The sequence below is a fragment of the Pleurodeles waltl genome, chromosome 9, assembly GCF_031143425.1.
Source record: "Pleurodeles waltl isolate 20211129_DDA chromosome 9, aPleWal1.hap1.20221129, whole genome shotgun sequence".
In the NCBI taxonomy this organism is placed as follows: Eukaryota; Metazoa; Chordata; class Amphibia; order Caudata; family Salamandridae; genus Pleurodeles; species Pleurodeles waltl.
The window spans coordinates 1,188,671,965-1,188,698,899 of NC_090448.1; the positions used below are offsets into that span (position 1 = coordinate 1,188,671,965).

Here is a 26,935-nt window from a genome sequence, read left to right on the forward strand (position 1 = left end):
CTACTTTGCTGACACTCTATGTGTTCTTGGACAAGTCACGTCACTTTGCAAGCGCGCTGGAGCTCTGTCACCACTAGTGACTTCTACAGCTCTTGTAAAACTTTATTGATTCAATAGATTTGTGGTGCACCTGTAGAAATGCTGCTCAGGAGGAGATGTGATGTGTTTTTGACTTAATTTCTACACCCATATGATAGACCAGACTAACCCTGAAACACGTTTTTTCTCTAATGTGTTTGTGGATGCAGCGTTTTCCAGGAAGGACTTGCTGTCTCTGCGCTGTTGGACCCCCATGGAAAGGACAGTGTGGTGGTGCTCCCCCCTCGAACCCATGATAGTCTGGAGGAGTGGCAGAGAGTGGCAGAGTACTACGTGGAGGGCCCCCGCTTGGAGCTTGTCGGAGGAAAGGTGAGGAAGGCCTTGACATGTAATGTGTGCTTGTGATATCACCAGACGTTCCCTCTTCTGCTCAGATCCACACTCTGAGAAGAGAAGACGTGATCTAAGACCATGTGAGCCCCTCTCCACCCTCATCTTACAACTACTGCACATTCTTCTCAGCCCTGGCTGTAAAGTTCAGGAAAGTTTATTTGCCATTTTCAGTCACCTGAGAACTTGCCCAGTACCTGCTTCACATGAAATGGAAAGGCCAATCTGCTGGACTTATGTAGCTACAGAGACTGTAGGATGTGCCTTCTGAGAGGAAGTCTGGAGCAGTGGGACATCCTTGAGTGTCCACCCACCAGGCAGTATGGGCTGTAAGTAAGGATGTGGTGACCTGTGTCTAGGTGTAACTCGTGGCCAATAGCACACGCAGCTTCTCATTCATCTAACGTACACTCAAGGCACACGCCCCACTCGGTGTGTCCATCTTAACATGTCAGCAAGCAGACCACAGGCACACATCCTAGACAGACCTTAAACTAGCTCTGGTACAGCAGTTCGTGGACCCTGGGCATGTCTGGTTGAATGCGCATACCGCCTGTGGCCACAACCCACAGCTTCATGTGTGTGCTGAGTGCAGTGTGTGTTAGTAATAACCTTCATCATGGATGTGGTTACCACCGCGGCATCTGAGAAACATCCCCTTCTGCAGTAGCAGCATGTTTCCACCTTTCTGGTAATCCACCCCTTCATAGTTAGGAGAGGGGACTGAGGTACAAAACAGGGGTTACTGTGCAGCCTCAGGGGTGCTCCCCGTCGCTCTGTCTTGACTGAGCCCTCCGTCTGATGAACTGCCCTAGGTTCAGGGGCTCAGTTACATGTTCACTTCTCTCAGGTGGGCTGGAGCGGGCTTCAAGGCTGCGGCTTTCCATCAATGGTTCACCAATGCCAAGGTCTGGACTTTCTCCCAGGTCACTTGACGCAGACGTCTGTAGGTGGCACTAGACCCACAGATATAGCTGTATGACCCATGCCTTCACCACCCATGCCTTTACCACGCATATCCCTTTACCACGCATGCCTTTACCACCCATGCCTTTACCACGCATATCCCTTTACCACGCATGCCTTCACCACCCATGCCTTTACCACGCATATACCTTTACCGACCATGCCTTTACCACCCATACCTTTACCACCCATATACCTTTACCACCCATATACCTTTACCACGCATATACCTTTACCTCCCATGCCTTTACCACACATATACCTTTACCACCCATGCCTTTACCACCCATGCCTTTACCACGCATATCCCTTTACCACACATATCCCTTTACCACCCATGCCTTTACCACGCATCTACCTTACCACCCATGCCCTTACCACCCATGCCTTTCCCACCCATATGCCTTTACCACCCATGCCTTTACCACACACCTACCTTTCCCACCCATGCCTTTACCACCCACCTACCTTCCCACCCATGCCTTTCCCACCCATCTGCCTTTACCACCCATCTGCCTTTACCACCCATCTGCCTTTACCACCCATCTGCCTTTACCACGCATCTGCCTTTACCACGCATATGCCTTTACCATCCATGCCTTTACCACGCACCTACCTTTCCCACCTATGCCTTTACCGCGCATCTACCTTTACCACGCATCTACCTTTACCACGCATCTACCTTTACCACGCATCTACCTTTACCACGCATCTACCTTTACCACGCATCTGCCTTTACCACCCATGCCTTTACCACCCATGCCTTTACCACACATGCCTTTACCACACATGCCTTTACCACACATGCCTTTACCACACATGCCTTTACCACACATATACCTTTACCACCCATGTCTTAACCTGCCATGCCTTTACCACCCATGCCTTTACCACACATATACCTTTACCACACATATACCTTTACCACCCATGTCTTAACCTGCCATGCCTTTCCCACCCATGCCTTTACCACACATCTACCTTTCCCACCCATGCCTTTATCACCTATGCCTTTATCACCTATGCCTTTACCACGCATATGCCTTCACCACACATATGCCTTTTCCACCCATGCCTTTTCCACCCATGCCTTTACCACACATATGCCTTTTCCACACATATGCCTTTTCCACACATATGCCTTTTCCACACATATGCCTTTACCACCCATATGCCTTTACCACCCATATGCCTTTACCACCCATATGCCTTTACCACTCATATGCCTTTACCACCCATGCCTTTACCACTCATACCTTTATAACCCATGCTTTTACAACCCATGTCTTTACCATGCATATACCTTTACCACCCATTACTTTACAACCTATGCCTTTACCACCCATACAGCTTTACCACCCTTGCCTTTACCACCCTTGCCTTTACCACCCATGCCTTTACCACTCATACCTTTATAACCCATTCCTTTCTGATGGATACAACTACCTGTGGATTCCTCACCTCATGAATACTCCCATGGCGCCAGCATTCGACGGAAATCTTCTTACTAGTCTCTGCACGTCGACGAGGACGTCACTGTCTCGCACGCGACGCCGTCTGACGTCATACAGGCAATAAGAGGTCCTCGACGACGTGCAGACGTCAGTTCCCTTTTTTCCGTGCATTCGAAACGGTTATCTTCGAGGGAGCAACTGTTACTCTTGCGGTTACAGTGTATATCTTGCTGCGTACTCTTTCTCTGTGGAAATAATGTCGCAGAGAAAGTCTGGATTTAAGCCTTGTCGTGAGTGTGGAGGCAAGATGTCGGTGACGGATCCTCATTCCGATTGCCTTTGGTGTTTGAGCTCCGACCACGACGTCTCGACTTGTGATTCGTGTCAGCACATGAATCCGAAGGCCATTAAAGAACGCGAGGCGAAGCTGTTTATGGCCAAGTCAAAGGAGAAGCATCACAAGAAAAAGTCTTCTCCAAGACATCGGCGTCATCGAGACTCCCGGCGCCGTAGAGAATCTCGGCGTCATTCAAGGGAGGCTCGTTCCAGGTCTCCGGATCGGCGCCGGAGGACATGGGAGGTCAGCCCCACGGTGACGCCGCATCCTTCGACGCCGTTGCTCTCTCCGACGTCTCCAACTTCGCCTGGACAGGCGTCGGTGATTGAGGTATTGGAGCCTCAGGTGTTTTCTCCGGCGCAGACGCCGAGGCCGGCGTCGGGGTCGCCTCCGAGTCAGGCACCCCAGTATCCGGCTTTTCCCACCCCTGGAGCCGATAGTTCCGCATTCTTGAATGCGATGTATGCCATCTTCCAACAGATGGCTCCAGGGGGTGCTCCGGCTGGGCCTTTGGCCTTTTCTTTGGGTGATCCTGCGCCTCTTCGGCCGGCACCCTTTATGCCCTTTCTCCCGTTTGGGAACGTGGGCTCGGCGCCAGTGTCGGCGCCGGTGGCCGCTCCGATGGCTTCGGAGGGATTGGCCCCAGGGATTTCCATCCCGTCGACGTCGAGATTTCGGCCTGTGACTCCGGTGGGTCCATCCGTTTCATCTGCTCTTCAGTCGGCGCCGAAGTTACCTGTGGCGCCGGATGCGGCGTCGGTGGCTTCGGAAGATCGGCGCCGATCTCCGACTTCGGCGGAGGTATTGTCGACTCCGCGGATTGAGCAACGACTGCATTCAAGGAGGCGTGCTCTCCGGGTACTAGAGGAGCAGGAGTACCAACGAGCCCTAGAGGAAGGAGAGCTAGAGGACTCGGGTGATGGGCTGCGTGGACTGGAGTCGGCCAGTGGGCTGGACACTTCCCCTGAGTGGGACCTTTCGTCCCCGGGGGAATATACCGAGGAAGCTGCTTCCTTTCATACAGTGGTACGGAAGGCAGCTAGTTTTTTGGACCTGCCTTTGCCGGTGGTGGAGGGGAAACAAAACCTTTTGACAGAGGTGTTGCATCCGGCCTCAGCTGCGGCGGAGCCTCTATTACCTTTTAATGACGCTCTGCTGGATCCGGTTTTAGAGGTGTGGAAGAAGCCGGCATCTTCCCCAGCAGTTCACAGAGCCGTGGCCAGGAGGTATCGGACGGCTCCAACTGATCCTGGTTTCCTATCTAGGCACCCTACGCCGGAGAGCTTGGTTGTGCAGGCCTCCTGTTCGTCCAAGTCAGCGCCTGGTTCTTTTCCGACGGTGCCGGGGGACAGAGATTCAAAAAAGCTGGAGGCGCAGTCGAAGAAGATTTTTTCGTCCTGCAGTCTGGCTTTAAAAGCCACCAATGCAACCTGTATCCTGGGGAGGTATATTCATGCTCTGATGGATGACATCTCCTCTTCGTTTACAGAGCTTCCCCAGGGTCTTTTGGATCTTGTCTCTGATGCTCAGGCTGCTGCGACCCAAATTATCCAGACGGGACTGGATACCACCGACTCGGTAGCCAGAGCAATGGGCACAACTGTGGTGGAAAGGAGACAGGCCTGGCTCCGTAACTCGGGCTTTTCGGCAGATGTACAGTCCACATTGTTGGATCTCCCGTTTGATGGGGACAAACTGTTTGGGGCTAAGGCTGATTCGGCCTTGGAACGGTTTAAGGAGAGCAGGGCCACGGCTAAGTCGCTGGGACTCCAAGCTCCTTCTTCCACGGCCTCTTCCAGATTCTTCAGGAGGTTTCGTGGATTTGGGCGTGGCTCTTCCTCCTCTTCCTTTCGGGGAAGATATCAGCAACCTGCCTCTTCCCATCCCTATAGATCTTTTAGGGGGAGGGGCAGGGTCCGCACCAGGGGAGCTTCTCAGCAGCACTCTGCCTCTTCCTCATCCTCTGGCGGGGTGCAGCAGGGGAAGCAGCCTTAGGCTTCCACCATTTCCCACTCACTCCTCTCCTGTAGGGGGAAGATTACAGCATTTTCTCACCAAATGGGAGACTGTTACGTCGGACACTTGGGTTCTCAGTGTTGTGGGAAAAGGCTACACCCTTCCCTTTCGGGAGTTTCCGCCCCTCATCCCGCCCCGCCCTTCGTATTGTTCACAAGAACACCTCCTGTTGCTAGAACAGGAGGTAGAAGTCCTCCTTTTAAAGGGCGCGGTGGAGTTGGTCCCGGAGCAGGAAAGGGGTCAAGGAGTTTACTCAAGGTATTTCCTGATTCCCAAGAAGGATGGTCGTTTGAGACCAATTCTGGACCTGAGGATCTTGAATTGGTTCCTCAAGCAGGAAAAGTTCAAGATGCTGACCCTAGCACAGGTGCTTTTGGCGTTGAACATGGAAGACTGGATGGTGTCTGTCGACTTGCAGGATGCTTACTTTCATATCCCGATACTCAAGTCACACAGGAAGTATCTCCGGTTTGTGGTGGGATCGCAACACTACCAGTTTGCGGTCCTTCCGTTTGGTCTTACTTCAGCACCTCGAGTCTTCACGAAGGTGATGTCGGTGGTTGCGGCAGAGCTCAGAAGGAAGGGGATAGCAGTATTCCCTTACTTGGACGATTGGTTAATCAAAGCCAAGTCCCCGGAGCTTGTGTTGCGTCATCTGCAGTCAACAACCCAGTTGTTGTTCGACCTGGGCTTTTCGGTGAACGAGCCCAAATCTCACCTGGAGCCCTCTCAGCGCCTCCTGTTCATAGGGGCAGTACTGGATACAACATTGGGTCGGGCCTTTCCTCCGCCTCAGCGGATTCAAGATATTCAGGATTTGGTTCCAATGTTTCGAAATGGAGCGGTAGTTCCAGTCCTCAAGGTCCTTCGTCTGCTCGGTCTTTTTGCCTCCTGCATTCTGTTGGTCACGCATGCTCGCTGGCACATGAGGGCTCTTCAGTGGTGCCTCCGAAGGCAGTGGTCTCAACACAGAGGGGATCTAGAGGGTACTGTCAAGATCTCCAGAGATGCTGCTGTGGATTTGAAGTGGTGGATTGCAAGCAACAATCTTTCACAAGGAAAGCCGTTCCAGCAGTCGCCACCAGTGACAACAGTCATAACGGATGCTTCCACTCTAGGGTGGGGAGCTCATCTGGGGGATCTGGAGATCAAAGGTCTTTGGTCTCCAGAGGAACAGATGTTTCACATCAATCTGTTAGAGTTACGGGCTGTACGTCTGGCTCTCAAGGCCTTCCTCCCTTCCCTTCGTGGTCAGTCGGTACAGGTCCTAACGGACAATACTACCACGATGTGGTACATAAACAAGCAGGGAGGAGTGGGGTCGTACCTTCTCTGCAGAGAAGCTCTTCGACTATGGTCCTGGGCAAAGGACCATCGGATTTGCTTGATAGCAAACCATCTGGCCGGAGTTTTGAACGTGCGTGCGGACAGTCTCAGTCGCCACTTCTCGGCAGACCACGAGTGGCGTCTCCATCCAGATCAAGTCCGTTTAATCTTCCAGAAGTGGGGGTTTCCTCGGGTAGATCTGTTCGCCACTCGAGAGAACGCGCATTGTCCGTTGTTCTGCAGCCTTCAGTATCCGATGCAGGAAGCGTTGAGGGATGCGTTTCAAATGACCTGGTGCGGCCAGTTGCTTTACGCGTTTCCTCCCATACCCTTGATTCCTCGAGTATTGAGGAAGATTCGCCAAGACCGGGCTCTAGTAATCTTAATAGCTCCGGATTGGCCAAGGAGGGTGTGGTACTCCGACCTTCTCCAACTCTCAACGTGCCCGCCGCTCCGTCTCCCTTTCAGGGCAGACCTCCTCTCACAGTCGCAGGGGCAGGTTCTACACCCCAACCTCCAGAGTCTGCACCTACATGCCTGGAGATTGAACGGGGCAACCTGAGTTCCTTCTCTCTCCCGCCTGAGGTAGTGGATGTTATATTAGCGGCCAGGCGACACTCCACTAAATCTATCTACGCTAATAGGTGGTCTAAATTTGTTGCGTGGTGTGGAGAGAGGCAGATTGATCCCTTACATGCTCATCTATCGGACATTTTGTCTTTTGCTCTATCTCTGGCGCAAAAAGGTTGTGCAGTGGCTACCATTAAAGGTTATTTATCGGCCTTGTCAGCCTTCATATGTCTTCCAGACCAACCATCTTTATTTAAATCCCCTATTGTTATCAGATTCTTGAAAGGTCTTCTAAATCAATATCCTCCAAAGCCATTCGTTATGCCGCAATGGGATTTGTCCTTAGTCCTGACTTTCCTTATGGGGTCCCCTTTTGAACCTATGCATTCTTGCCCCTTGAGGTATTTGGTTTTAAAAACAGTCTTCCTGATAGCTATAACATCAGCAAGGAGAGTGAGTGAGTTGCAGGCCTTATCAGTAAAACCCCCTTATACAACTTTTTATGGGGATAAGGTGGTGTTGAGGACCAAGGCTGCTTTCCTCCCGAAGGTTGTTTCACCCTTCCATTTGGCTCAGGCAATTACTTTGTCCACGTTCTATCCTCCGCCTCATCCTTCCAAAGAGGAAGAAAGACTGCACCGTCTGGACCCAAAGAGAGCGTTGAGCTTCTTTATCGATAGAACAAGGGATTTCAGGCTGGAGGATCAGCTGTTTATTGGATACGTGGGCAAGAGGAGAGGAAAGGCAGTCCACAAGAGAACACTATCCAGGTGGGTTGTTCTTTGCATTAAAATATGTTACTCTTTGGCAAAGAAGGATCCTCCTGAGGGCATTAGAGCTCATTCCACCAGAGCTAAGTCGGCCACTTCGGCCTTGGCCAGAGGTGTTCCTGTGGTCGACATCTGCAAGGCCGCAACTTGGTCGTCCCTTCACACTTTTGCAAAACATTACTGTTTAGATTCTGAGGTTAGAAGGGACGGCCATTTTGCACGGTCAGTGCTGCAGGATTTCTTGGTTTGACCATTTAGGCACCCACCGTCGGGCGTGGTACTGCTTTGGGACTCTATTCATGAGGTGAGGAATCCACAGGTAGTTGTATCCATCAGAAGAACGAGTTACTTACCTTCGGTAACGACTTTTCTGGTGGATACATTAGCTACCTGTGGATTCCTCACGGTCCCACCCGCCTCCCCGTTGCCTTTATGGTCTTGCCAAGTAATCCTTGAGTGCGCTCCTCTTGGTCCTTGAGGGTGCAATAGATGTATATATATAATATATTTGTATATATATATGTGTATATGTGTATATATCTTTATGTATATACTTGGTGTGTGTATATATTTTAAAAGAGAGAGTTTTATATATATATATATATGTGTACATAAAAAGATTTACAGTTATTCATACAATGTGGTGTATTTTACAATATAATGGATGTTGCCTTGCTCTTTCATTGCACTGCCTGGTTGTTCTCATGCACGTAAAAAATGATTGGTACTGACGTCTGCACGTCGTCGAGGACCTCTTATTGCCTGTATGACGTCAGACGGCGTCGCGTGCGAGACAGTGACGTCCTCGTCGACGTGCAGAGACTAGTAAGAAGATTTCCGTCGAATGCTGGCGCCATGGGAGTATTCATGAGGTGAGGAATCCACAGGTAGCTAATGTATCCACCAGAAAAGTCGTTACCGAAGGTAAGTAACTCGTTCTTACCGCTCATATACTTTTACTACGCATATACCTTTACCACGCATATACCTTTACCACGCATATACCTTCACCACGCATATAGCTCTACCCCGCATACACCTTTACCCTGCATACACCTTTACCCTGCATACACCTTTACCCTGCATACACCTTTACCCTGCATACACCTTTACCCTGCATACACCTTTACCCTGCATACACCTTTACCCCGCATACACCTTTACCCCGCATACACCTTTACCCCGCATACACCTTTACCCCGCATACACCTTTACCGCGCATACACCTTTATCGCGCATACACCTTTACTACGCATATATCATTAGTGCTCATATACCTATACCATAAATATATATATATATATATATATATATATGTCAAAATGGGGAGCACCCTGTCTTCCATTCCAGCATTTGTGACCCCAAGGCATCATGGTAAATGCAGTCATTAGCACGAATTTGAATAGAGTTTTGAAAGTTTTTCACCATAAGTTGGTGCGGCGAGTGCCGTATCTTCGGACACGTGTTTCTGGCTATTTGGCCGTCATCAGCGAAGAGCAACGTGTAGCTGGCGGGGTTGCTTGAAATGCCGCCTTGAAAGTATTCACAGGTTTAAGTACCACTCAAGAAGGCGCACAGGTGCTTCACCCGAGCTCGTCAGCTCAGAGGCTCACGGGAGCCTTAATTACAACAGTCAAAATGGGGAGCACCCTGTCTTCCATTCCAGCATTAGTGACCCCAAGGCATCATGGTGCCTGTGTGCGAAGATACGGCACTCGCCGCACCAACTTATGGTGAAAAACTTTCAAAACTCTATTCAAATTTGTGCTAATGACTGCATTTACCATGATGCCTTGGGGTCACAAATGCTGGAATGGAAGACAGGGTGCTCCCAATTTTGACTGTCATATATATATATATATATATATATATATATGTATATATATATATATATATATACATATATGTATATATATATATGTTTGTGTTTATGTGCTTGTATATACATTTAAATAAACAGAAACATTCCTTAAATATACGTACCTTCCATTGTAAAGATGTGTGGTAAAGGCACTGCTTGGTAAATGCATTGCGTGGTTAATGATGCGTGAGAAAGGCATTCCTGTTAAAGACAGTATTTTAAACGTGGCCTCCTACTTATGTCAGTTAGACATTCTTGATTAAAAAGAAGCCTTGAGTGAAAATGTGAAACCCCCCTCCAGCTCTGCTGAAGGTAGCGCCCTGAAGACATGAAGGCGCCGGTAACAATCCATAGGAAGCTGCCTGGGGTGAGACAGCTGGATAAGTAATGAGAGGCAAACACCTGTCACAAGCCCCTTCCTAGTAACTGAGCCCTCGGCCCCTTGCCTTCTAGTGAGAGTGTCATCGCCAGGGATGCACCTGCAGGAGAGCGAAGGGTGTCTATATGGAACCCAGAAATACAAATTATGGGACTCGGTATCTGTAAAGTCCCAATCATTTAAGCAGTGCCTATTACTCCGTTGATTGAACTTTCTCGAAGCTTTGCTTAGTACGAGGTAGGTGCACTTAGCGTCTATGCATTTACCTTCATTTGTCTTTAACAGTCTACACCCGAATGTAATTTATTTATCGGTAGGTGTCTTCTGTTTTATGTAATGTTTTAAAGCGTTTGAAGATGAACCTGTCACACAAAACACATTTAAAGTCTTGCAGTGTTTGGTTTTGCTGAATGGATTTGAGATCAGTAACTTTCAATGTGTGAGTCTCAGCCATCTAAATATGAAGAGAATTAAATAGACATCTGTGGCTTAAAAATGATTGGGAAGCATAGGAGCCATGCCTCCCACCTCCTTTTGCCCCTTCAGGAAAGATCCAGCCCCTTTGTAAATCCTGCAGTGCCCTCTTACTGAGCTGAAAAGAGTTCAGGACCACTTTCCACCAAGGGCACAGTCCAGCCTGCCCGATGTCAGATGTGAATCCCCCCGTCCTCTCCCTCCCGTGGAAAGCACACAGAGCCTGGCGTGGCTGCTCTCAGGGAGTTAGAGTATGTGTGGCCAGTGAGAGGGACCAGACTCGAGGTCACAGCTTCCACAGGGGTCCCCTCGCAATGGTGACTCATCTCTCGCCCCAGCTTTCCAAAAGGAAAACTTCAGTCACAAAAACCACAAAAGTCCTGTGTTATGAAAGCAGCAGCACCAAAGGCATCCTTCTGAAGATCTAACCTGACTGTGGAACAGGAGGGGAGTTGTAGTTCATTCAACACAGAGTGGGAATCTTCACCTAAAGATGTCCCTCTGCAGGAGCCGGGCTCCGCGCATGCGCTGCCTGCCCCCGGCAACATAGCTGTGGCTCCGGCGATGGACCACGCAGAATGTGCATAAGAGAGAAAGAAGGCAATCTCCACTACAAGGCAGGTCAGGCTCTGAGGCTCTAATTACAGCTCTGGTCCAAGCAGAAGTCAGAAGCAGTGAGACTAGAAGCAAGACCAGTCCGGCCTCAGAAGGGACTACACATGTTACAGAGAGGGAGGTCCTGCTCTCGAGTCGCTTCTCGCTGGGATCCTTTGCCTCCGCGAGCTGCAGCTCTCTCTGCACCAGCTCAGCTACCCCAGGATGGGTCGGTGGGGGCGATGCAGATAGAGACCCTCATCATTTACCTGAGAGCATCCTCAGAGAGGAGAGGGTTATGAAAAGGACTCAAGACATTTCCTCCCTCCATCAGAAATTGTTTAGATAGAGGAGCTCTTGGCTCAGAGATCGACAAGACTGCAGGAAATGGAACAAAGGATATTAGATCTTGAGGACAATTTCGTTTTTCAGAATAAATAACCTTTTGATGATTCAGAAAGATGTTAACGTTTTATTATACAAAATTAGGTACTTACGTAGTTTACTTGTCCAGCATTGTCTGATTTAGAATAATATTTTTCAGTGCTTGAGTAAGATGCTGGTGACTAATCTCCAACCTGAAGCATCGTTGGTACTCTTTGCATATTCTGAAATGTGTTCAAAATGTTATCTTTATTGGTATACCTACTGTTGCACACTGGTGCATTAAAATGACATGACTGTGATAAGACTGTTTAAGTATTTATGTTTTCTAAAAAACAATACTTTAACAAAATTGTAGGCATTCTGGAAGGCTTTTAATCAGTTTGTATACAAACTATAGTAAGTGTTAGGAGATTGTGTATGTGTGTGAATAGGCAGCTCCACCTACTTGCTAAGCTATGGCCATGCTTCAGCACTTTTATGCACTCCATCAAGCATGTTGCCCTTTATGTTTGCATTGCACCACTTAGCACTTTTGTGATTCATATGTTAGGGGTAGCGACAAATGAAATTCCTGTGTTTACTTGCTGTAAAGCATGCTATGTGTACTTTGCACTGTGAGGGTGTATTGCTAAGAACTGTTTAGCACTTTAGTAAATTGCTTGAAAGCATTAGTCATGAACACAATTACTGGATTTCTTGTTTTTTCAATAATGAAATAGTTGATTACCTTGCACTTCTCAATTAAAAAGAAGGAAAAAAAAAAAAGTTACAATGCGTATCCTGTTTATGGACCCCCAGGTTGGCCTCTACAGCGAAAGTACGAAAATGTTTTGGACTCCAGCTCCTCCAAAGTTTTCAGCGCCTCTGTCTGCCATAGAGGATGTACTGTTTCAGAAGTATACGGTGAGTGGCACAGACCAGACCTATACCTTGGTTTTTAGCCCCTTGTGTGCGAACTGCATTATAGTTTTATGTGTGTTTGTGTCTTGTGAGCAGTAGATGTTGACATTTTTCCAGCTTTGGATCTTTCATAGATTCACATGCTCGAATCATTCCTCAACCATTTTGTGTACGGTTGTGGTCATGAGCTCGCTTGTCTGGAGGGAGAGAAAAGTGGAGAGATCTGTTGGGATGTACATTTTTATTATCATCCCTTATCTGAGTGTCTTTGGGCGATGTAACTAAGCGTTCAGATTGTAGAGATGATTTGGGACTTGCAAAGATGAACTAAATTAAAGTGCTCTCGGTTGTCCAGTAATGTGTGGCAAGTCTCTGGTTATTCCACTTCTGTACAGTGCTGCGCCTGCTGATGGGCTTCAGGGCGTATTGATAGCGGTGATGAAGGACCATAACCCGGAAGTGATGATAGCTCAGGATGACAACACTGATGATGCTGCCGGCCTCAGTACAATTGTCCCTGACAATGACTCAGGGTGGGACCAATTTGTCACTCTTGATGACACAAGACTAAGGATCCTTCCTAGGGAACCTTCCTAGGGATCTTTCCTAGGGATCCTTCCTAGTGATCCTTCCTAGGGATTTTTCTCTGATGAATTGGATACATTCCATCACTGATGGCAGCATTTCAGTCTGTGAAGAAGTCTTGTTTTCTTTGTTTACATCACAGAGACCTCTCATTGGGGTTGACAGCATTTCCCATCCTTGCTCATGTTTGGGACAAGGTCTGGCATTGATGAACTCCCCAGCAGCTGCAGCAGTGACTTGATCACTGATAGAAAAAGAACACAAAGCAGCTGAAGCTGCTCTGGCCCTTGCCCGTAACCAAGCTAAGGCTGATTGACAGGTTGCAAGATCCTGCAGAGCCCGGTGAGTCCTCGCTGGATAAGGATGGATGAGGTTCAGTGGTGTGACAACGCCTCATTTGTTGGTTAGCTTTCATTGGAAGACAAATACAAGCAAAAGTAATTTTGAAGCAATTTAGTTTGAGGGTGAGTGGGCCTCAGCTGCTTTAATTGATACTGTTGGATATTCTGTATGTGGTTTAGGCCCACCAGGGAGAGCCACGCTCATGAGGGGTTACGGTTTGCTGATAAGTACTGCCTACATACCTGATGGCCAGAATGAGCAGACGGGATCTAGATCTTACAAACGATCCGGACAGATGGGGAGGCACAAAATCATTACTTTCACTGCAGAAGTGTCAGACCATCAAACCTAGCGCTTCAACAGGTGCTAGATTCAAAGATGTTTCCACCAGGGATCCAAATTTCATTACAAAAGGCAATACAGGATTTTGGGATTTCATTCGCCTTTCTCACATCAGCAAAGGCATCGACATTGCCAGACCAGCAAACGAGGCCATAGATGTAGGAGTAACCACAATTCAAAGAGAAGCCTCACTTGACCAGGATCTCTCCCTCCATCTTGCATCTGTCGGAGGGTGGCATAAGTTAATTGTTACAGAACTGGCAGAAGCTAACATCCGCACAGATGGGTCATAAATGTAGATTAATGGACAAGTTCCAGAGTACCTGGAGAAACCATAATCTCGTCATTGACAGGAGGAGAAACCCAAACAGTTTAAAAAACTGGATGTGGCGATTATCAGGCGTTGAAGGAATCGTGCTGTGGAGGAGGTGCCAGCCTCAGGGAAGGGGTGCTGGCAGCGGTGCTGGAGGTGCCAGCCTCATGAGAGGGGTGGTGGGAGCAGTGCTGGAGGTGCCAGCCTCAGAGGAGGGGTGCTGGCTGCTGGAGGTGCCAGCCTCAGGGAAGGGTTGCTGGCAGCAGTGCTGGAGGTGCCAGCCTCAGAGGAGGGGAGCGGTGCTGGAGGTGCCAGCCTCAGGGAGGGGTGCTGGATGTGCCAGCCTCAGAGGAGCGATGCTGGCAGCAGTGCTGGATGTGTCCGCCTCAGAGGAGGGGTGATGGCAGCGGTGCTGGAGGTGCCAGCCTCAGGGAGGGGTGCTGGGAGTGGTACTGGAGGTGCCAGCCTCAGAGGAGGGGTACTGGCAGCAGTGCTGGAGGTTTGCTGGCAGCGGTGCTGGAGGTGCCAGCCTCAGATGAGGGGTGGTGGCAGCGGTGCTGGAGGTGCCAGCCTCGGAGGAGGGGTGCTGGCTGCTGGAGGTGCCAGCCTCAGAGAAGGGGTGCTGGCAGCGGTGCTGGAGGTGCCAGCCTCACACGAGGGGTGCTGGCTGCGGTGCTGGAGTTGCCAGCCTCAGAGGAGGGGTGCTGGCAGCGGTGCTGGAGTTGCCAGCCTCAGAGGAGGGTTGCTGGCCGCGGTGCTGGAGGTGCCAGCCTCAGAGGAGGGGTGTTGGGGTTGCTGGCAGTGGTACTGGAGGTGCCAGCCTCAGAGAAGGGTTGCTGGCAGCAGTGCTGGAGGTGCCAGCCTCAGAGAAGGGTTGCTGGCAGCAGTGCTGGAGGTGCCAGCCTCAGAGGAGGGATGCTGGCAGCGGTGCTGGAGGTGTCCGCCTCAGAGGAGGGGTGCTGGCTGCGGTGTTGGAGGTGCCAGCCTCAGGGAAGGGGTGCTGGCAGCGGTGCTGGCGGTGCCAGCCTCAGAGGAGGGGTGTTGGCAGCGGTGCTGGATGTTTCCTGCCAGCGGTGCTGGAGGTGCCAGCCTCAGAGGAGGGATGCTGGAGGTTTCCTGGCAGCGGTGCTGGATGTGCCAGCCTCAGGGAGGGGTGCTGGAGGTGCCAGCCTCAGAGGATGGGTGCTGGCAGCGGTGCTGGACTAAGGGCACCTTCAGAAAGGTCACACTTCAGATAATGCTGCAGTTTACCAGGAAGCCAATCTTCCTGCCTCCTTGGGATCTGGAAGGCGCCTATTTCAACATTTCACTGTATACAAAGGACAGGATTGCTCCTTTTTCTCATGGTGGCGTCCCGCCATTTCCATGTGAGTGCATTACCACTTGGGTTGAAGTCTGCGCCTGAGTTATCACCCAAGCCATGGCACCAGTGGATGAAATCTTTGAAGAAGGGTTGTGTGGTCTTCCTTCATCTAGATGATTGGTTAATCAGAGCAGCTATGCAACAGGAAGCGTTTAGAATCCCAACGGAGTCAGTGGAGACACTAAGAAACAACCTTGCGCTGACCATCAACTTCAGATATTCCTTTCAGAGTTCAGTCACAGGCATTATATTTCTATGAGACAGTCTCCACGTCAAGTGGTCTGTGGATGTAAAGAGGAGCCAACTCTTCATGAAAATCTGCTTGACCTCAGAACAGTCAAAGATGTTTGTTCCAAAAGTATGAAATTGAGAAGACATGATAGAAACAAACAACCACTGTTTACTATATTCACAAACGGAGGGAAACAAGGCGTCTTCTGGTATTTCAGGGAGCTTTGGGGTCTCGAGCACAACATGGTCCTGACAGCAAAACACCTAGCAGACCCACGGAAGGAACTGACAGCTCTTCTCAGCAGGAATAATCTGGACAACCACAAAAGGGAATGAGACAGCAGTCAACTGCAGTGATACTCCATGAATGGGGAAAGACCCAGCGGGACATGTTTTCCACAGACCAAAGCTCCAAATGTCCCCTGTTCTCAAGGCAAGGTGTTTGCAAAGAGCTGTGTCTGAAATGTCATTGAAACATTTCCTAAAATCCCTCTTATTCCCAGGGTTCTTTGCATGAGAGAGAGAGAGAGAGAGAGAGAGAGCAAGAGATTGAGAGTGAGAGTGAGAGTGATTCTGGTGGCTCCAGCTCAGCCAAATCAGCAATGGTACATGGAGGTGTAGGACATGTCCATCCATGCAAGCAAATACTCAGAGCAGGGAGGGCACCGTCAAGAATTGGAGGTCTTTTGTCCTGTGGGCAAAGAAGGAGAAATGAAAGCTGCAAGAAATGTATCCTTCCCACTTTGTATTACATCTTCTAAGCTACGGTCAACCCACCTGGCAGCACTACTTTGGTGCATCAGATGGTCAGACAAGCCTTCGCCATACGCCTCGAGACTGGTCTAAGAATTCATGAAGAGTTTATTCGGGTCCTTTCCCCCAAGGGTAAGGCTCTCTCCATCAAGGGATTTCAACTCTGTTATGATTCCAAGGAGGCCACCCTTTAAAGCAATGTATAGGTGTATGGTACAGCATCTTTCTGGGAATACACCTTTCTTCTTAGCCTAACATTGTTCGGAAGAGTCAGAGAATTACAGGTGCACTTTTGTAAGAAGGCTTCCTTATGATTTTTCAACAACAATATAACTTTGGCTACAAGTCCTAGGTTCAGAATTAAGGAGACAATGGCATTTCTTCAAAGCCCAGTCACAGCGGCAGAGAGAGCTCTCCTCTCCCTAGGGCTTAGAAGGTGTCATAAGTTTCACCTACGAAGGACTTTATTTTGTGAACCAAATTTTCCTGATTTATGGCCCTTTGAGAAGGGCGCAGCCGGTAATAAAACACACAATTTCCAGATGGATTGTGTCATGTATGACTTCTGGTCCACAGGTCCATGAACAGATCACTCTCCCTGCAGGAGTCTTGCTGATGGAGCTCTGTAAGGCAGCAACATGAAGACCAGAATTCGCCAACTTCTCAAAGCATTCCTGCAGTGTCAGGAAGTGGTGTGGGATGAGCAGGGCTCTGGGAGTTCTGTTTCTGGGCTTTGCCTCGCTCTTCAGAGCTCTGCTAACCTTCATTTAACCATGCGGGTCTAGGAAAGGTACCAGTGCTGAGAACCCATGTTACAGGTAAGTAACATTTTCTTTCTCATGACATTTCAATGACCGTACTGTTCTGTAAACTAGTTTTGACTGGAGGCCGTGGAAAGCTTCGGGTGTGTGTAAAAGTTGTGTGTTCTCATGTCATCCTGGGGGACAATCACCTGTAGACTGCTGACAGTTTCAGGGTAAGTGATTGTGCCAGTTTTTATCAGTAGCATCCTCGTGTGTGTGTGTCTTTGCGTGTCTTTGTGTGTGTGTCTGCCCCCTGTGACGAGATGTGTATGAGACCATTTGTGGAACCTCATCCCTCCCTCTGGTGAGTTGTGTATGAGTCTGTTAGTGGAGCCTCACCCTCCCTCTGGTGGTGAGAGGTGTATGAGACTGTTAGTGGAGCCTCACCCTCCCTCTGGTGGTGAGAGGTGTATGAGACTGTTAGTGGAGCCGCACCCCTCCCTCTGGTGGTGAGAGGTGTATGAGACTGTTAGTGAAGCTGCGACTCCCTCTGTTGGTGAGATGTGTGTAAGACTGTTAGTGGAACCACACCCCTCCCTCTGATGAGATGTGTATGAGACTGTTAGTGGAGCTGTGCCCCTCCCTCTGGTGGTGAGAGGTGTATGAGACTGTTAGTGGATCCTCCCCCCCCCTCTGGTGAGATGTGTATGAGACTGTTAGTGAAGCCGCAACTCCCTCTGGTAGTGAGATGTGTGTAAGACTGTTAGTGGAGCCTCCCCCTCCCTCTGGTGGTGAGAGGTATATGAGACTGTTAGTGAAGCTGCAACTCCCTCTGGTAGTGAGATGTGTGTAAGACTGTTAGTGGAGCCTCCCCCTCCCTCTGGTGGTGAGAGGTATATGAGACTGTTAGTGAAGCCGCAACTCCCTCTGGTAGTGAGATGTGTGTAAGACTGTTAGTGGAGCCTCCCCCTCCCTCTGGTGGTGAGAGGTATATGAGACTGTTAGTGAAGCCGCAACTCCCTCTGGTAGTGAGATGTGTGTAAGACTGTTAGTGGAGCCTCCCCCTCCCTCTGCTGGTGAGAGGTGTATGAGACTGTTAGTGGAGCCGCACCCCTCCCTCTGGTGGTGAGAGGTGTATGAGTCTGTTAGTGGAGCCCCACCGCTCCCTCTGGTGGTGAGAGGTGTATGAGACTGTTAGTGGAGCCGCACCCCTCCCTCTGGTGGTGAGAGGTGTATGAGACTGTTAGTGGAGCCGCACCCCTCCCTCTGGTGGTGAGATGTGTATGAGTCTGTTAGTGAAGCCTTCCCCTCCCTCTGGTGGTGAGAGGTGTATGAGACTGTTAGTGAAGCTGCGACTCCCTCTGGTGGTGAGATGTGTGTAAGACTGTTAGTGGAGCCTCCCCCTCCCTCTGTTGGTGAGAGGTGTATGAGACTGTTAGTGGAGCCCCACCGCTCCCTCTGGTGGTGAGAGGTGTATGAGACTGTTAGTGGAGCCGCCCCCCCCCTCTGGTGGTGAGAGGTGTATGAGACTGTTAGTGGAGCCTCACCCTCCCTCTGTTGGTGAGAGGTGTATGAGACTGTTAGTGGAGCCGCCCCCCCCCTCTGGTGGTGAGAGGTGTATGAGACTGTTAGTGGAGCCGCACCCCTCCCTCTGTTGGTGAGAGGTGTATGAGACGGTTAGTGGAGCCTCACCCCCCTCTGGTGGTGAGAGGTGTATGAGACTGTTAGTGGAGCCTCACCCCTCCCTCTGGTGGTGAGATGTGTATGAGTCTGTTAGTGAAGCTGCGACTCCCTCTGGTGGTGAGAGGTGTATGAGACTGTTAGTGGAGCCGCACCCCTCCCTCTGTTGGTGAGAGGTGTATGAGACTGTTAGTGGAGCCCCACCGCTCCCTCTGGTGGTGAGAGGTGTATGAGACTGTTAGTGGAGCGGCCCCCCCCCCCGCCTCTGGTGGTGAGAGGTGTATGAGACTGTTAGGGGAGCCTCCCCCTCCCTCTGGTGGTGAGAGGTGTATGAGACTGTTAGTGGAGCCTCACCCCTCCCTCTGGTGGTGAGAGGTGTATGAGACTGTTAGTGGAGCCTCCCTCTGGTGGTGAGAGGTGTATGAGACTGTTAGTGGAGCCTTCCCCTCCCTCTGGTGGTGAGAGGTGTATGAGACTGTTAGTGGAGCCGCACCCCTCCCTCTGGTGGTGAGAGGTGTATGAGACTGTTAGTGGAGCCTCCCCCTCCCTCTGGTGGTGAGAGGTGTATGAGACTGTTAGTGAAGCCGCGACTCCCTCTGGTAGTGAGAGGTGTATAAGACTGTTAGTGGAGCCTCCCCCTCCCTCTGGTGGTGAGAGGTGTATGAGACTGTTAGTGGAGCCCCACCGCTCCCTCTGGTGGTGAGATGTGTATGAGACTGTTAGTGGAGCCGCCCCCCCCCCTCTGGTGGTGAGAGGTGTATGAGACTGTTAGTGGAGCCCCACCGCTCCCTCTGGTGGTGAGATGTGTATGAGACTGTTAGTGGAGCCCCACCGCTCCCTCTGGTGGTGAGATGTGTATGAGACTGTTAGTGGAGCCCCACCGCTCCCTCTGGTGGTGAGATGTGTATGAGACTGTTAGTGGAGCCTCCCCCTCCCTCTGGTGGTGAGAGGTGTATGAGACTGTTAGTGGAGCCGCCCCCCCCCTCTGGTGGTGAGAGGTGTATGAGACTGTTAGTGGAGCCGCACCCCTCCCTCTGGTGGTGAGAGGTGTATGAGACTGTTAGTGGAGCCGCACCCCTCCCTCTGGTGGTGAGCGGTGTATGAGACTGTTAGTGAAGCCGCGACTCCCTCTGGTAGTGAGATGTGTGTAAGACTGTTAGTGGAGCCTCCCTCTGGTGGTGAGAGGTGTATGAGACTGTTAGTGAAGCTGCAACTCCCTCTGGTGGTGAGATGTGTGTAAGACTGTTAGTGGAGCCTCCCCCTCCCTCTGGTGGGGAGAGGTGTATGAGACTGTTAGTGGAGCCGCACCCCTCCCTCTGGTGGTGAGATGTGCATTTGACTGTTAGGGGATCTCACCCTTCTCTCTGGGTACAAAGGGCAGTGGTACAAGAGTGCATGAGTGGAATGCTCCTTCCTGTGGAGCAGGTCTGAGTGAACAAAGCTCATTCAGTGACTGGGTTTTCCTGATCTCTGGAAGATTGTGGATGGAGTAATCACCTTCGTAATGTAGAGGAGACTCTGCACATGAGTGGATTATCACAGTCTGTGTGTGTCTCCTGGCAGAGCTCCCTACCTGAGGACATCGCAGGTGATGAATTGCTCCCCGAGGTACTGGAGGATGAAGTCTCGGAAGATGAGCTTGATGTGACTGACAGCTTCTTGGTGAGTGTAATGATGTTCTGGACAGTAGAATCCTTGTGGTGTAAAACAGAGAACTCCAACAGTTCTTTAGTATTGAGAACTGAACATTTTTTGTTTGATCTCACCTTTGCTTAGGCTTTTTATTCCAACCATGCCTTGTATCTAATAATCCATCAGTCCCTTATTTGTGAATATAAAGTTCTGTTTCTATGCATTATTGGCTATAAATGTGAACTTTTAAGACGGTCCTTACTCTGGTGTTAGCACATGGATGACTGGGTGACTGATTATCATTCTGTAAGTGATCGGTGAGCAGCAGATTGATGAAGCTTTGGCTGAATGTATTCAGTGTCACTCAACAAAGACTGGGTGGAACTTTGTCATTGGCTTTTTGTTTAAGTGAGTCTGGAAAGAGATAACAAAGGACAAGGACAAAACAAATACAGAGGAAAAGAGGAATGATAAATGCTTGTTTCCCTTACTAATGAAGTCCTGTGCACCTCAGGGCATGTGCAGAGCATTGAGAGTTGATCTGAAGTCCCACAGAGGGGACACAGGGCACACACCCAGATCACATATATTTGACACATCTTGTAAAGGATACAGGGTGAGGCAGAACTTCAGACATGACCCAGTTATGTTACATGGTGTGAAGGAACATAGAGCAGATGGAGGTTAGAGAACTCAAAGCTTTAAGGTGATCCGAGGTATCACAGAGAACAGTTAGCAATAATGGGGCTGACAGAGAGGTTATCCCAGGTTTCATAGATCTTAGTGGAAGAGATGGAGATCACAATGCTTTGGGAGATGATCTGAGGCCTCATAGACACCAGAAGACCTGATGGGGATCACATAGCGTTGAGAGATGAAATGAGGTCTCATAGACCCCAGCGGAACCCAAGGGGAGCACAGGGCTTTGTGAAATGATATGAGGTCACATAGACCCCAGTGGAACCGAAGGGAATCACAGAGCTTTGAGAGATGATCTAAGATCTCATCAACACCAGCAGAACCGAAGGGGACACAGAGCTTTGTGAGATGATATGAGGTCTCATAGACCCCAGTGGAACCGAAGGGGATCACAGAGCATGTAGAAATGAAATGAGGTCTCATAGACCCCAACGGAACCGAAGGGGAGCACAGGGCTTTGTGAGATGATATGAGGTCACATAGACCCCAGTGGAACCGAAGGGAATCACAGAGCTTTGAGAGATGATCTAAGATCTCATCGACCCCAGCAGAACCGAAGGGGAGAACAGAGCTTTGTGAGATGATATGAGGTCTCATAGACCCCAGTGGAACCGAAGGGGATCACAGAGCATTGAGAGATTAAATGAGGTCTCATAGACCCCAGTGGAACCAAAGGGGAGTACAGAGCTTTGTGAGATGATATGAGGTCTCATAGACCCCAGTGGAACCGAAGGGGATCACAGAGCATTGAGAGATAAAATGAGGTCTCATAGACCCCAGCGGAACCGAAGGGGAGCACAGAGCTTTGTGAGATGATATGAGGTCTCATAGACCCCAGTGGAACCGAAGGGGATCACAGAGCATTGAGAGATGAAATGAGGTCTCATAGACCCCAGCGGAACCGAAAAGGAGCACATGGCTTTGTGAGATGATATGAGGTCACATAGACCCCAGTGGAACCGAAGGGAATTACAGAGGTTTGAGAGATGATCTAAGATCTCATCGACCCCCGCAGAACCGAAGGGGAGCACAGAGCTTTGAGAGATGAAATGAGGTCTCGTAGACTGCAGTGGAACCGAAGGGCATCATAGAGCTTTGAGAGATGATCTGAGGTCACATAGACCCCAGCGGAACCGAAGGGGATCACAGAGCATTGAGAGATGAAATGAGGTCTCATAGACCCCAGCGGAACCGAAGGGGAGCACAGAGCTTTGTGAGATGATATGAGGTCTCATAGACCCCAGTGGAACCGAAGGGGATCACAGAGCATTGAGAGATGAAATGAGGTCTCATAGACCCCAGCGGAACCGAAGGGGAGCACAGGGCTTTGTGAGATGATATGAGGTCACATAGACCCCAGTGGAACCAAAGGGAATCACAGAGCTTTGAGAGATGATCTAAGATCTCATCGACCCCAGCAGAACCGAAGGGGAGCACAGAGCTTTGTGAGACGATATGAGGTCTCATAGACCCCAGTGGAACCGAAGGGGATCACAGAGCATTGAGAGATGAAATGAGGTCTCATAGACCCCAGCGGAACCCAAGGGGAGCACAGGGCTTTGTGAAATGATATGAGGTCACATAGACCCCAGTGGAACCGAAGGGGATCACAGAGCATTGAGAGATTAAATGAGGTCTCATAGACCCCAGTGGAACCAAAGGGGAGTACAGAGCTTTGTGAGATGATATGAGGTCTCATAGACCCCAGTGGAACCGAAGGGGATCACAGAGCATTGAGAGATAAAATGAGGTCTCATAGACCCCAGCGGAACCGAAGGGGAGCACAGAGCTTTGTGAGATGATATGAGGTCTCATAGACCCCAGTGGAACCGAAGGGGATCACAGAGCATTGAGAGATGAAATGAGGTCTCATAGACCCCAGCGGAACCGAAAAGGAGCACATGGCTTTGTGAGATGATATGAGGTCACATAGACCCCAGTGGAACCGAAGGGAATTACAGAGGTTTGAGAGATGATCTAAGATCTCATCGACCCCCGCAGAACCGAAGGGGAGCACAGAGCTTTGAGAGATGAAATGAGGTCTCGTAGACTGCAGTGGAACCGAAGGGCATCATAGAGCTTTGAGAGATGATCTGAGGTCACATAGACCCCAGCGGAACCGAAGGGGATCACAGAGCATTGAGAGATGAAATGAGGTCTCATAGACCCCAGCGGAACCGAAGGGGAGCACAGAGCTTTGTGAGATGATATGAGGTCTCATAGACCCCAGTGGAACCGAAGGGGATCACAGAGCATTGAGAGATGAAATGAGGTCTCATAGACCCCAGCGGAACCGAAGGGGAGCACAGGGCTTTGTGAGATGATATGAGGTCACATAGACCCCAGTGGAACCAAAGGGAATCACAGAGCTTTGAGAGATGATCTAAGATCTCATCGACCCCAGCAGAACCGAAGGGGAGCACAGAGCTTTGTGAGACGATATGAGGTCTCATAGACCCCAGTGGAACCGAAGGGGATCACAGAGCATTGAGAGATGAAATGAGGTCTCATAGACCCCAGCGGAACCGAAGGGAATCACAGAGGTTTGAGAGATGATCTAAGATCTCATCGACCCCAGCAGAACCGAAGGGAATCACAGAGCTTTGTGAAATGATATGAGGTCTCATAGACCCCAGTGGAACCGAAGGGAATCACAGAGGTTTGAGAGATGATCTAAGATCTCATCGACCCCAGCAGAACCGAAGGGGAGCACAGAGCTTTGAGAGATGAAAGGAGGTCTCATAGACTGCAGTGGAACCGAAGGGGATCATAGAGCTTTGAGAGATGATCTGAGGTCACATAGACCCCAGCGGAACCGAAGGGGAGCACAGCGCCTTGAGAGATGATCTGAAGTCTCATACACCCTGGAGAACAGAAGGGATCACAGAACTTTGAGAGATGAGCTGAAGTCTCATAGGCTATAGGAGAACCGAAGGGGAGCACAGAGCTTTGAGAGATGATATGAGGTCTCATAGACCCCAGCGGAACCGAAGGGGAGCACAGGGCTTTGTGAGATGATATGAGGTCACATAGACCCCAGTGGAACCGAAGGGAATCACAGAGCTTTGTGAGATGATTTGAGGTCTCATAGACCCCAGTGGAACCGAAGGGAATCAGAGCTTTGAGATGATCTAAGATCTCATCGACCGCAGCAGAACCGAAGGGGAGCACAGAGCTTTGAGAGATGATCTGAGGTCACATAGACCCCAGCGGAACCGAAGGGGAGCACTGAGCTTTGAGAGATGATCTGAGGTCACATTGACCCCAGCGGAACCGAAGGGGAGCACTGAGCTTTGAGAGATGATCTGAGGTCTCATAGACTCCAGCGGAACCAAAGGGGATCTCAGAGCTTTGAGAGATCCTATGAGATCTCCTAGACCCCAGCAGAACCGAAGGGTAGCACAGAGCCCTGAGAGATGATCTGAAGTCTCATACACCCTGGAGAACAGAAGGGATCACAGAACTTTGAGAGATGAGCTGAAGTCTCATAGACCCCAGGGAAAGTGATGGGGATCACAGAGCTTTCAGAGAGGATCTGAGGTCTCATATACCCTAGGAAAATAGAAGGGGATCACAGAGCATTGAGAGATGATCTGAGGTCTCTTAGACCCTAGGAGAACCGATGGAGATCACAGAGCTTCAGAGGTAAGCTGAGGTCTCGTAGTTCATAGGTGAACCGGTGGGGATCACAGAGCTTTGGAGGTAAGCTGAGGTCTCGTAGTTCATAGGTGAACCGGTGGGGATCACAGAGCTTTGGAGGTAAGCTGAGGTCTCGTAGTTCATAGGTGAACCGGTGGGGATCACAGAGCTTTGGAGGTAAGCTGAGGTCTCGTAGTTCATAGGTGAACCGGTGGGGATCACAGAGCTTTGGAGGTGAGCTGAAGTCTTGTTGATCCTAGGAGAACTAATGGGGAATCACATAGCTTTTGAGATGATCTGAGGTCTCATAGACCGTAGGAGAACCAAAGGAGATCACAGAGCTTTGGAGGTGAGCTGAGGTCTCGTAGTTTATAGGTGAACTGGTGGGGTCACAGAGCTTTGGAGGTGAGCTGAAGTCTCGTAGTTCCTAGGAGAACTAATGGGGGATCATATTGCTTTGGAGATGATCTGAGGTCTCGTAGACCCTAGGAGAACCAAAGGAGATCACAGAGCTTTGGATATGAGCTGAGGTCTCGTAGTTCTTAGGAGAACTGATGGGGATTACAGAGCTTTGGAGGTGAGCTGAAGTCTCATAGGACCTAGGAGTACCAATGTGGATCATAGAGCATCAAATGATGCTCTTAGGTCTGATAGAAGAGAAGTGAGAATTGATGGACCAAATGATGGGGCTCTCTGTGCTGCAGTGTAAGATCACTAACCTGCATGGCTTCATGTAGCTTGCAGGTTTTTAGCTGCGGTTTCATTTATCCCCTGTTAACGTCGCAATACCAGAAATGGTGCAACAGATTCACTGGGAACCATGTATTTTTAAGGGACTGACACCAAAAGACTGGCTAATCCAATATTAAGGGTCTCCTCTAAAAAGGGCGAGGATCTACATGCATTGAAGTGACATAGTTTATTATTGGACACCTCTTCACCGTGGCAGCATCCAGTTCCACATCGTGAACCCTCCCCCCCCCACATGGAGCTATTTTTGATGAGGAGAGAATAGTGTAGCTAAAGGCAAAGAGGAGGGCCAGGTTAAAATGTGCGTAGGGGAATGTAAGATACCTGAGTAAGTTTTAATTATTCCTTCCCTCTCACATGGTGAAAAACACAGGTGTGCAGACCCCCATTCTATATCATCAGCAAGCTTCTGCCCTCTGTGAAAGCCATTCTGGTCCAGGGCATGTCCCATGATGGAGTAAAACGTCCTCTTGTAGTCTGTAGCAGTCTTCTGCTTATTTACTCCGGGACTTAAGTAAGTCGTGTGAGGGAAAGGGGGAGAAGGGTTGCTTTCACCTTGGCGGCTGGTGTATCCTGAAAGACGCTCTTTGTGGAAAAACAGCAGGATGGGGGTCTCAGCACCGGGGTTTGTGAATAGAATGTTGTAGTATGGGAGTGGTACTCGTGTAGCACTGATCACATACTGTAGGAGGCTGGCCTGGCTTGTAGTGGGTACCAGAGGTACTTAGACCTTGTGCCAGGTCCAGTTATCCCTTATTAGTGTAGAAGAGGTGTTTCTAGCAGCTTAGGCTGGTAGAAGGTAGCTATGGCAAAGCAGCTTAGGCTGAACTAGGAGACATGTAAAGCTCCTACTATACCACTGGTGTCATATGCGCAATATCATAAGAAAACACAATACACAGAAGTACTAAAAATAAAGGTACTTTATTTTTATGACAATATGCCAAAAGTATCTCAGTGAGTACCCTCTGTATGAGGATAAGTTACATACACAAGATATATGCACACAAACCAAAATTATGCGGGTAATAGCAAAAGGAAGTAATGCAAGCAATGTAAAGTTACAGTAGATAGCAATAGGAGCACATAGGTATAGGGGAAACACAAACCATATACTCCAAAAGTGGAATGCGAATCACGAATGGACTCCAAACCTATGTGAGCTTATAGAGGGTCGCTGGGACTGTAAGAAAACAGTGAGGGTTAGAAAAATAGCCCACCCCAAGACCCTGAAAGATAGGTGTAAAGTGCACCTTCTACCCCCAGAGAGCACAGCAGTCGTGATAGGGGAATTTTGCAGGAAGAACAAACACCAGCAATGCAACAACAGTGGATTTCCGGACCTGAGTACCTGTAAGACAAGGTGACCAAGTCCAATAGTCGCGACAGTGTCGAGAGTG

General features: G+C 49.7%; 1 protein-coding gene across 1 annotated transcript in view; it reads left to right on the plus strand.

Annotated features, from left to right (window-relative positions):
• TTC6 (tetratricopeptide repeat domain 6) overlaps positions 1-26,935 on the plus strand; it is a 475,627-nt gene that overhangs the window by 123,203 nt on the left and 325,489 nt on the right. Inside the window, exons 8-10 of the mRNA XM_069207716.1 lie at positions 249-408; positions 12,362-12,466; positions 20,379-20,477. Coding sequence (XP_069063817.1) covers positions 249-408; positions 12,362-12,466; positions 20,379-20,477 — 364 coding nt within the window. The remainder of the gene's footprint in view (positions 1-248; positions 409-12,361; positions 12,467-20,378; positions 20,478-26,935) is intronic.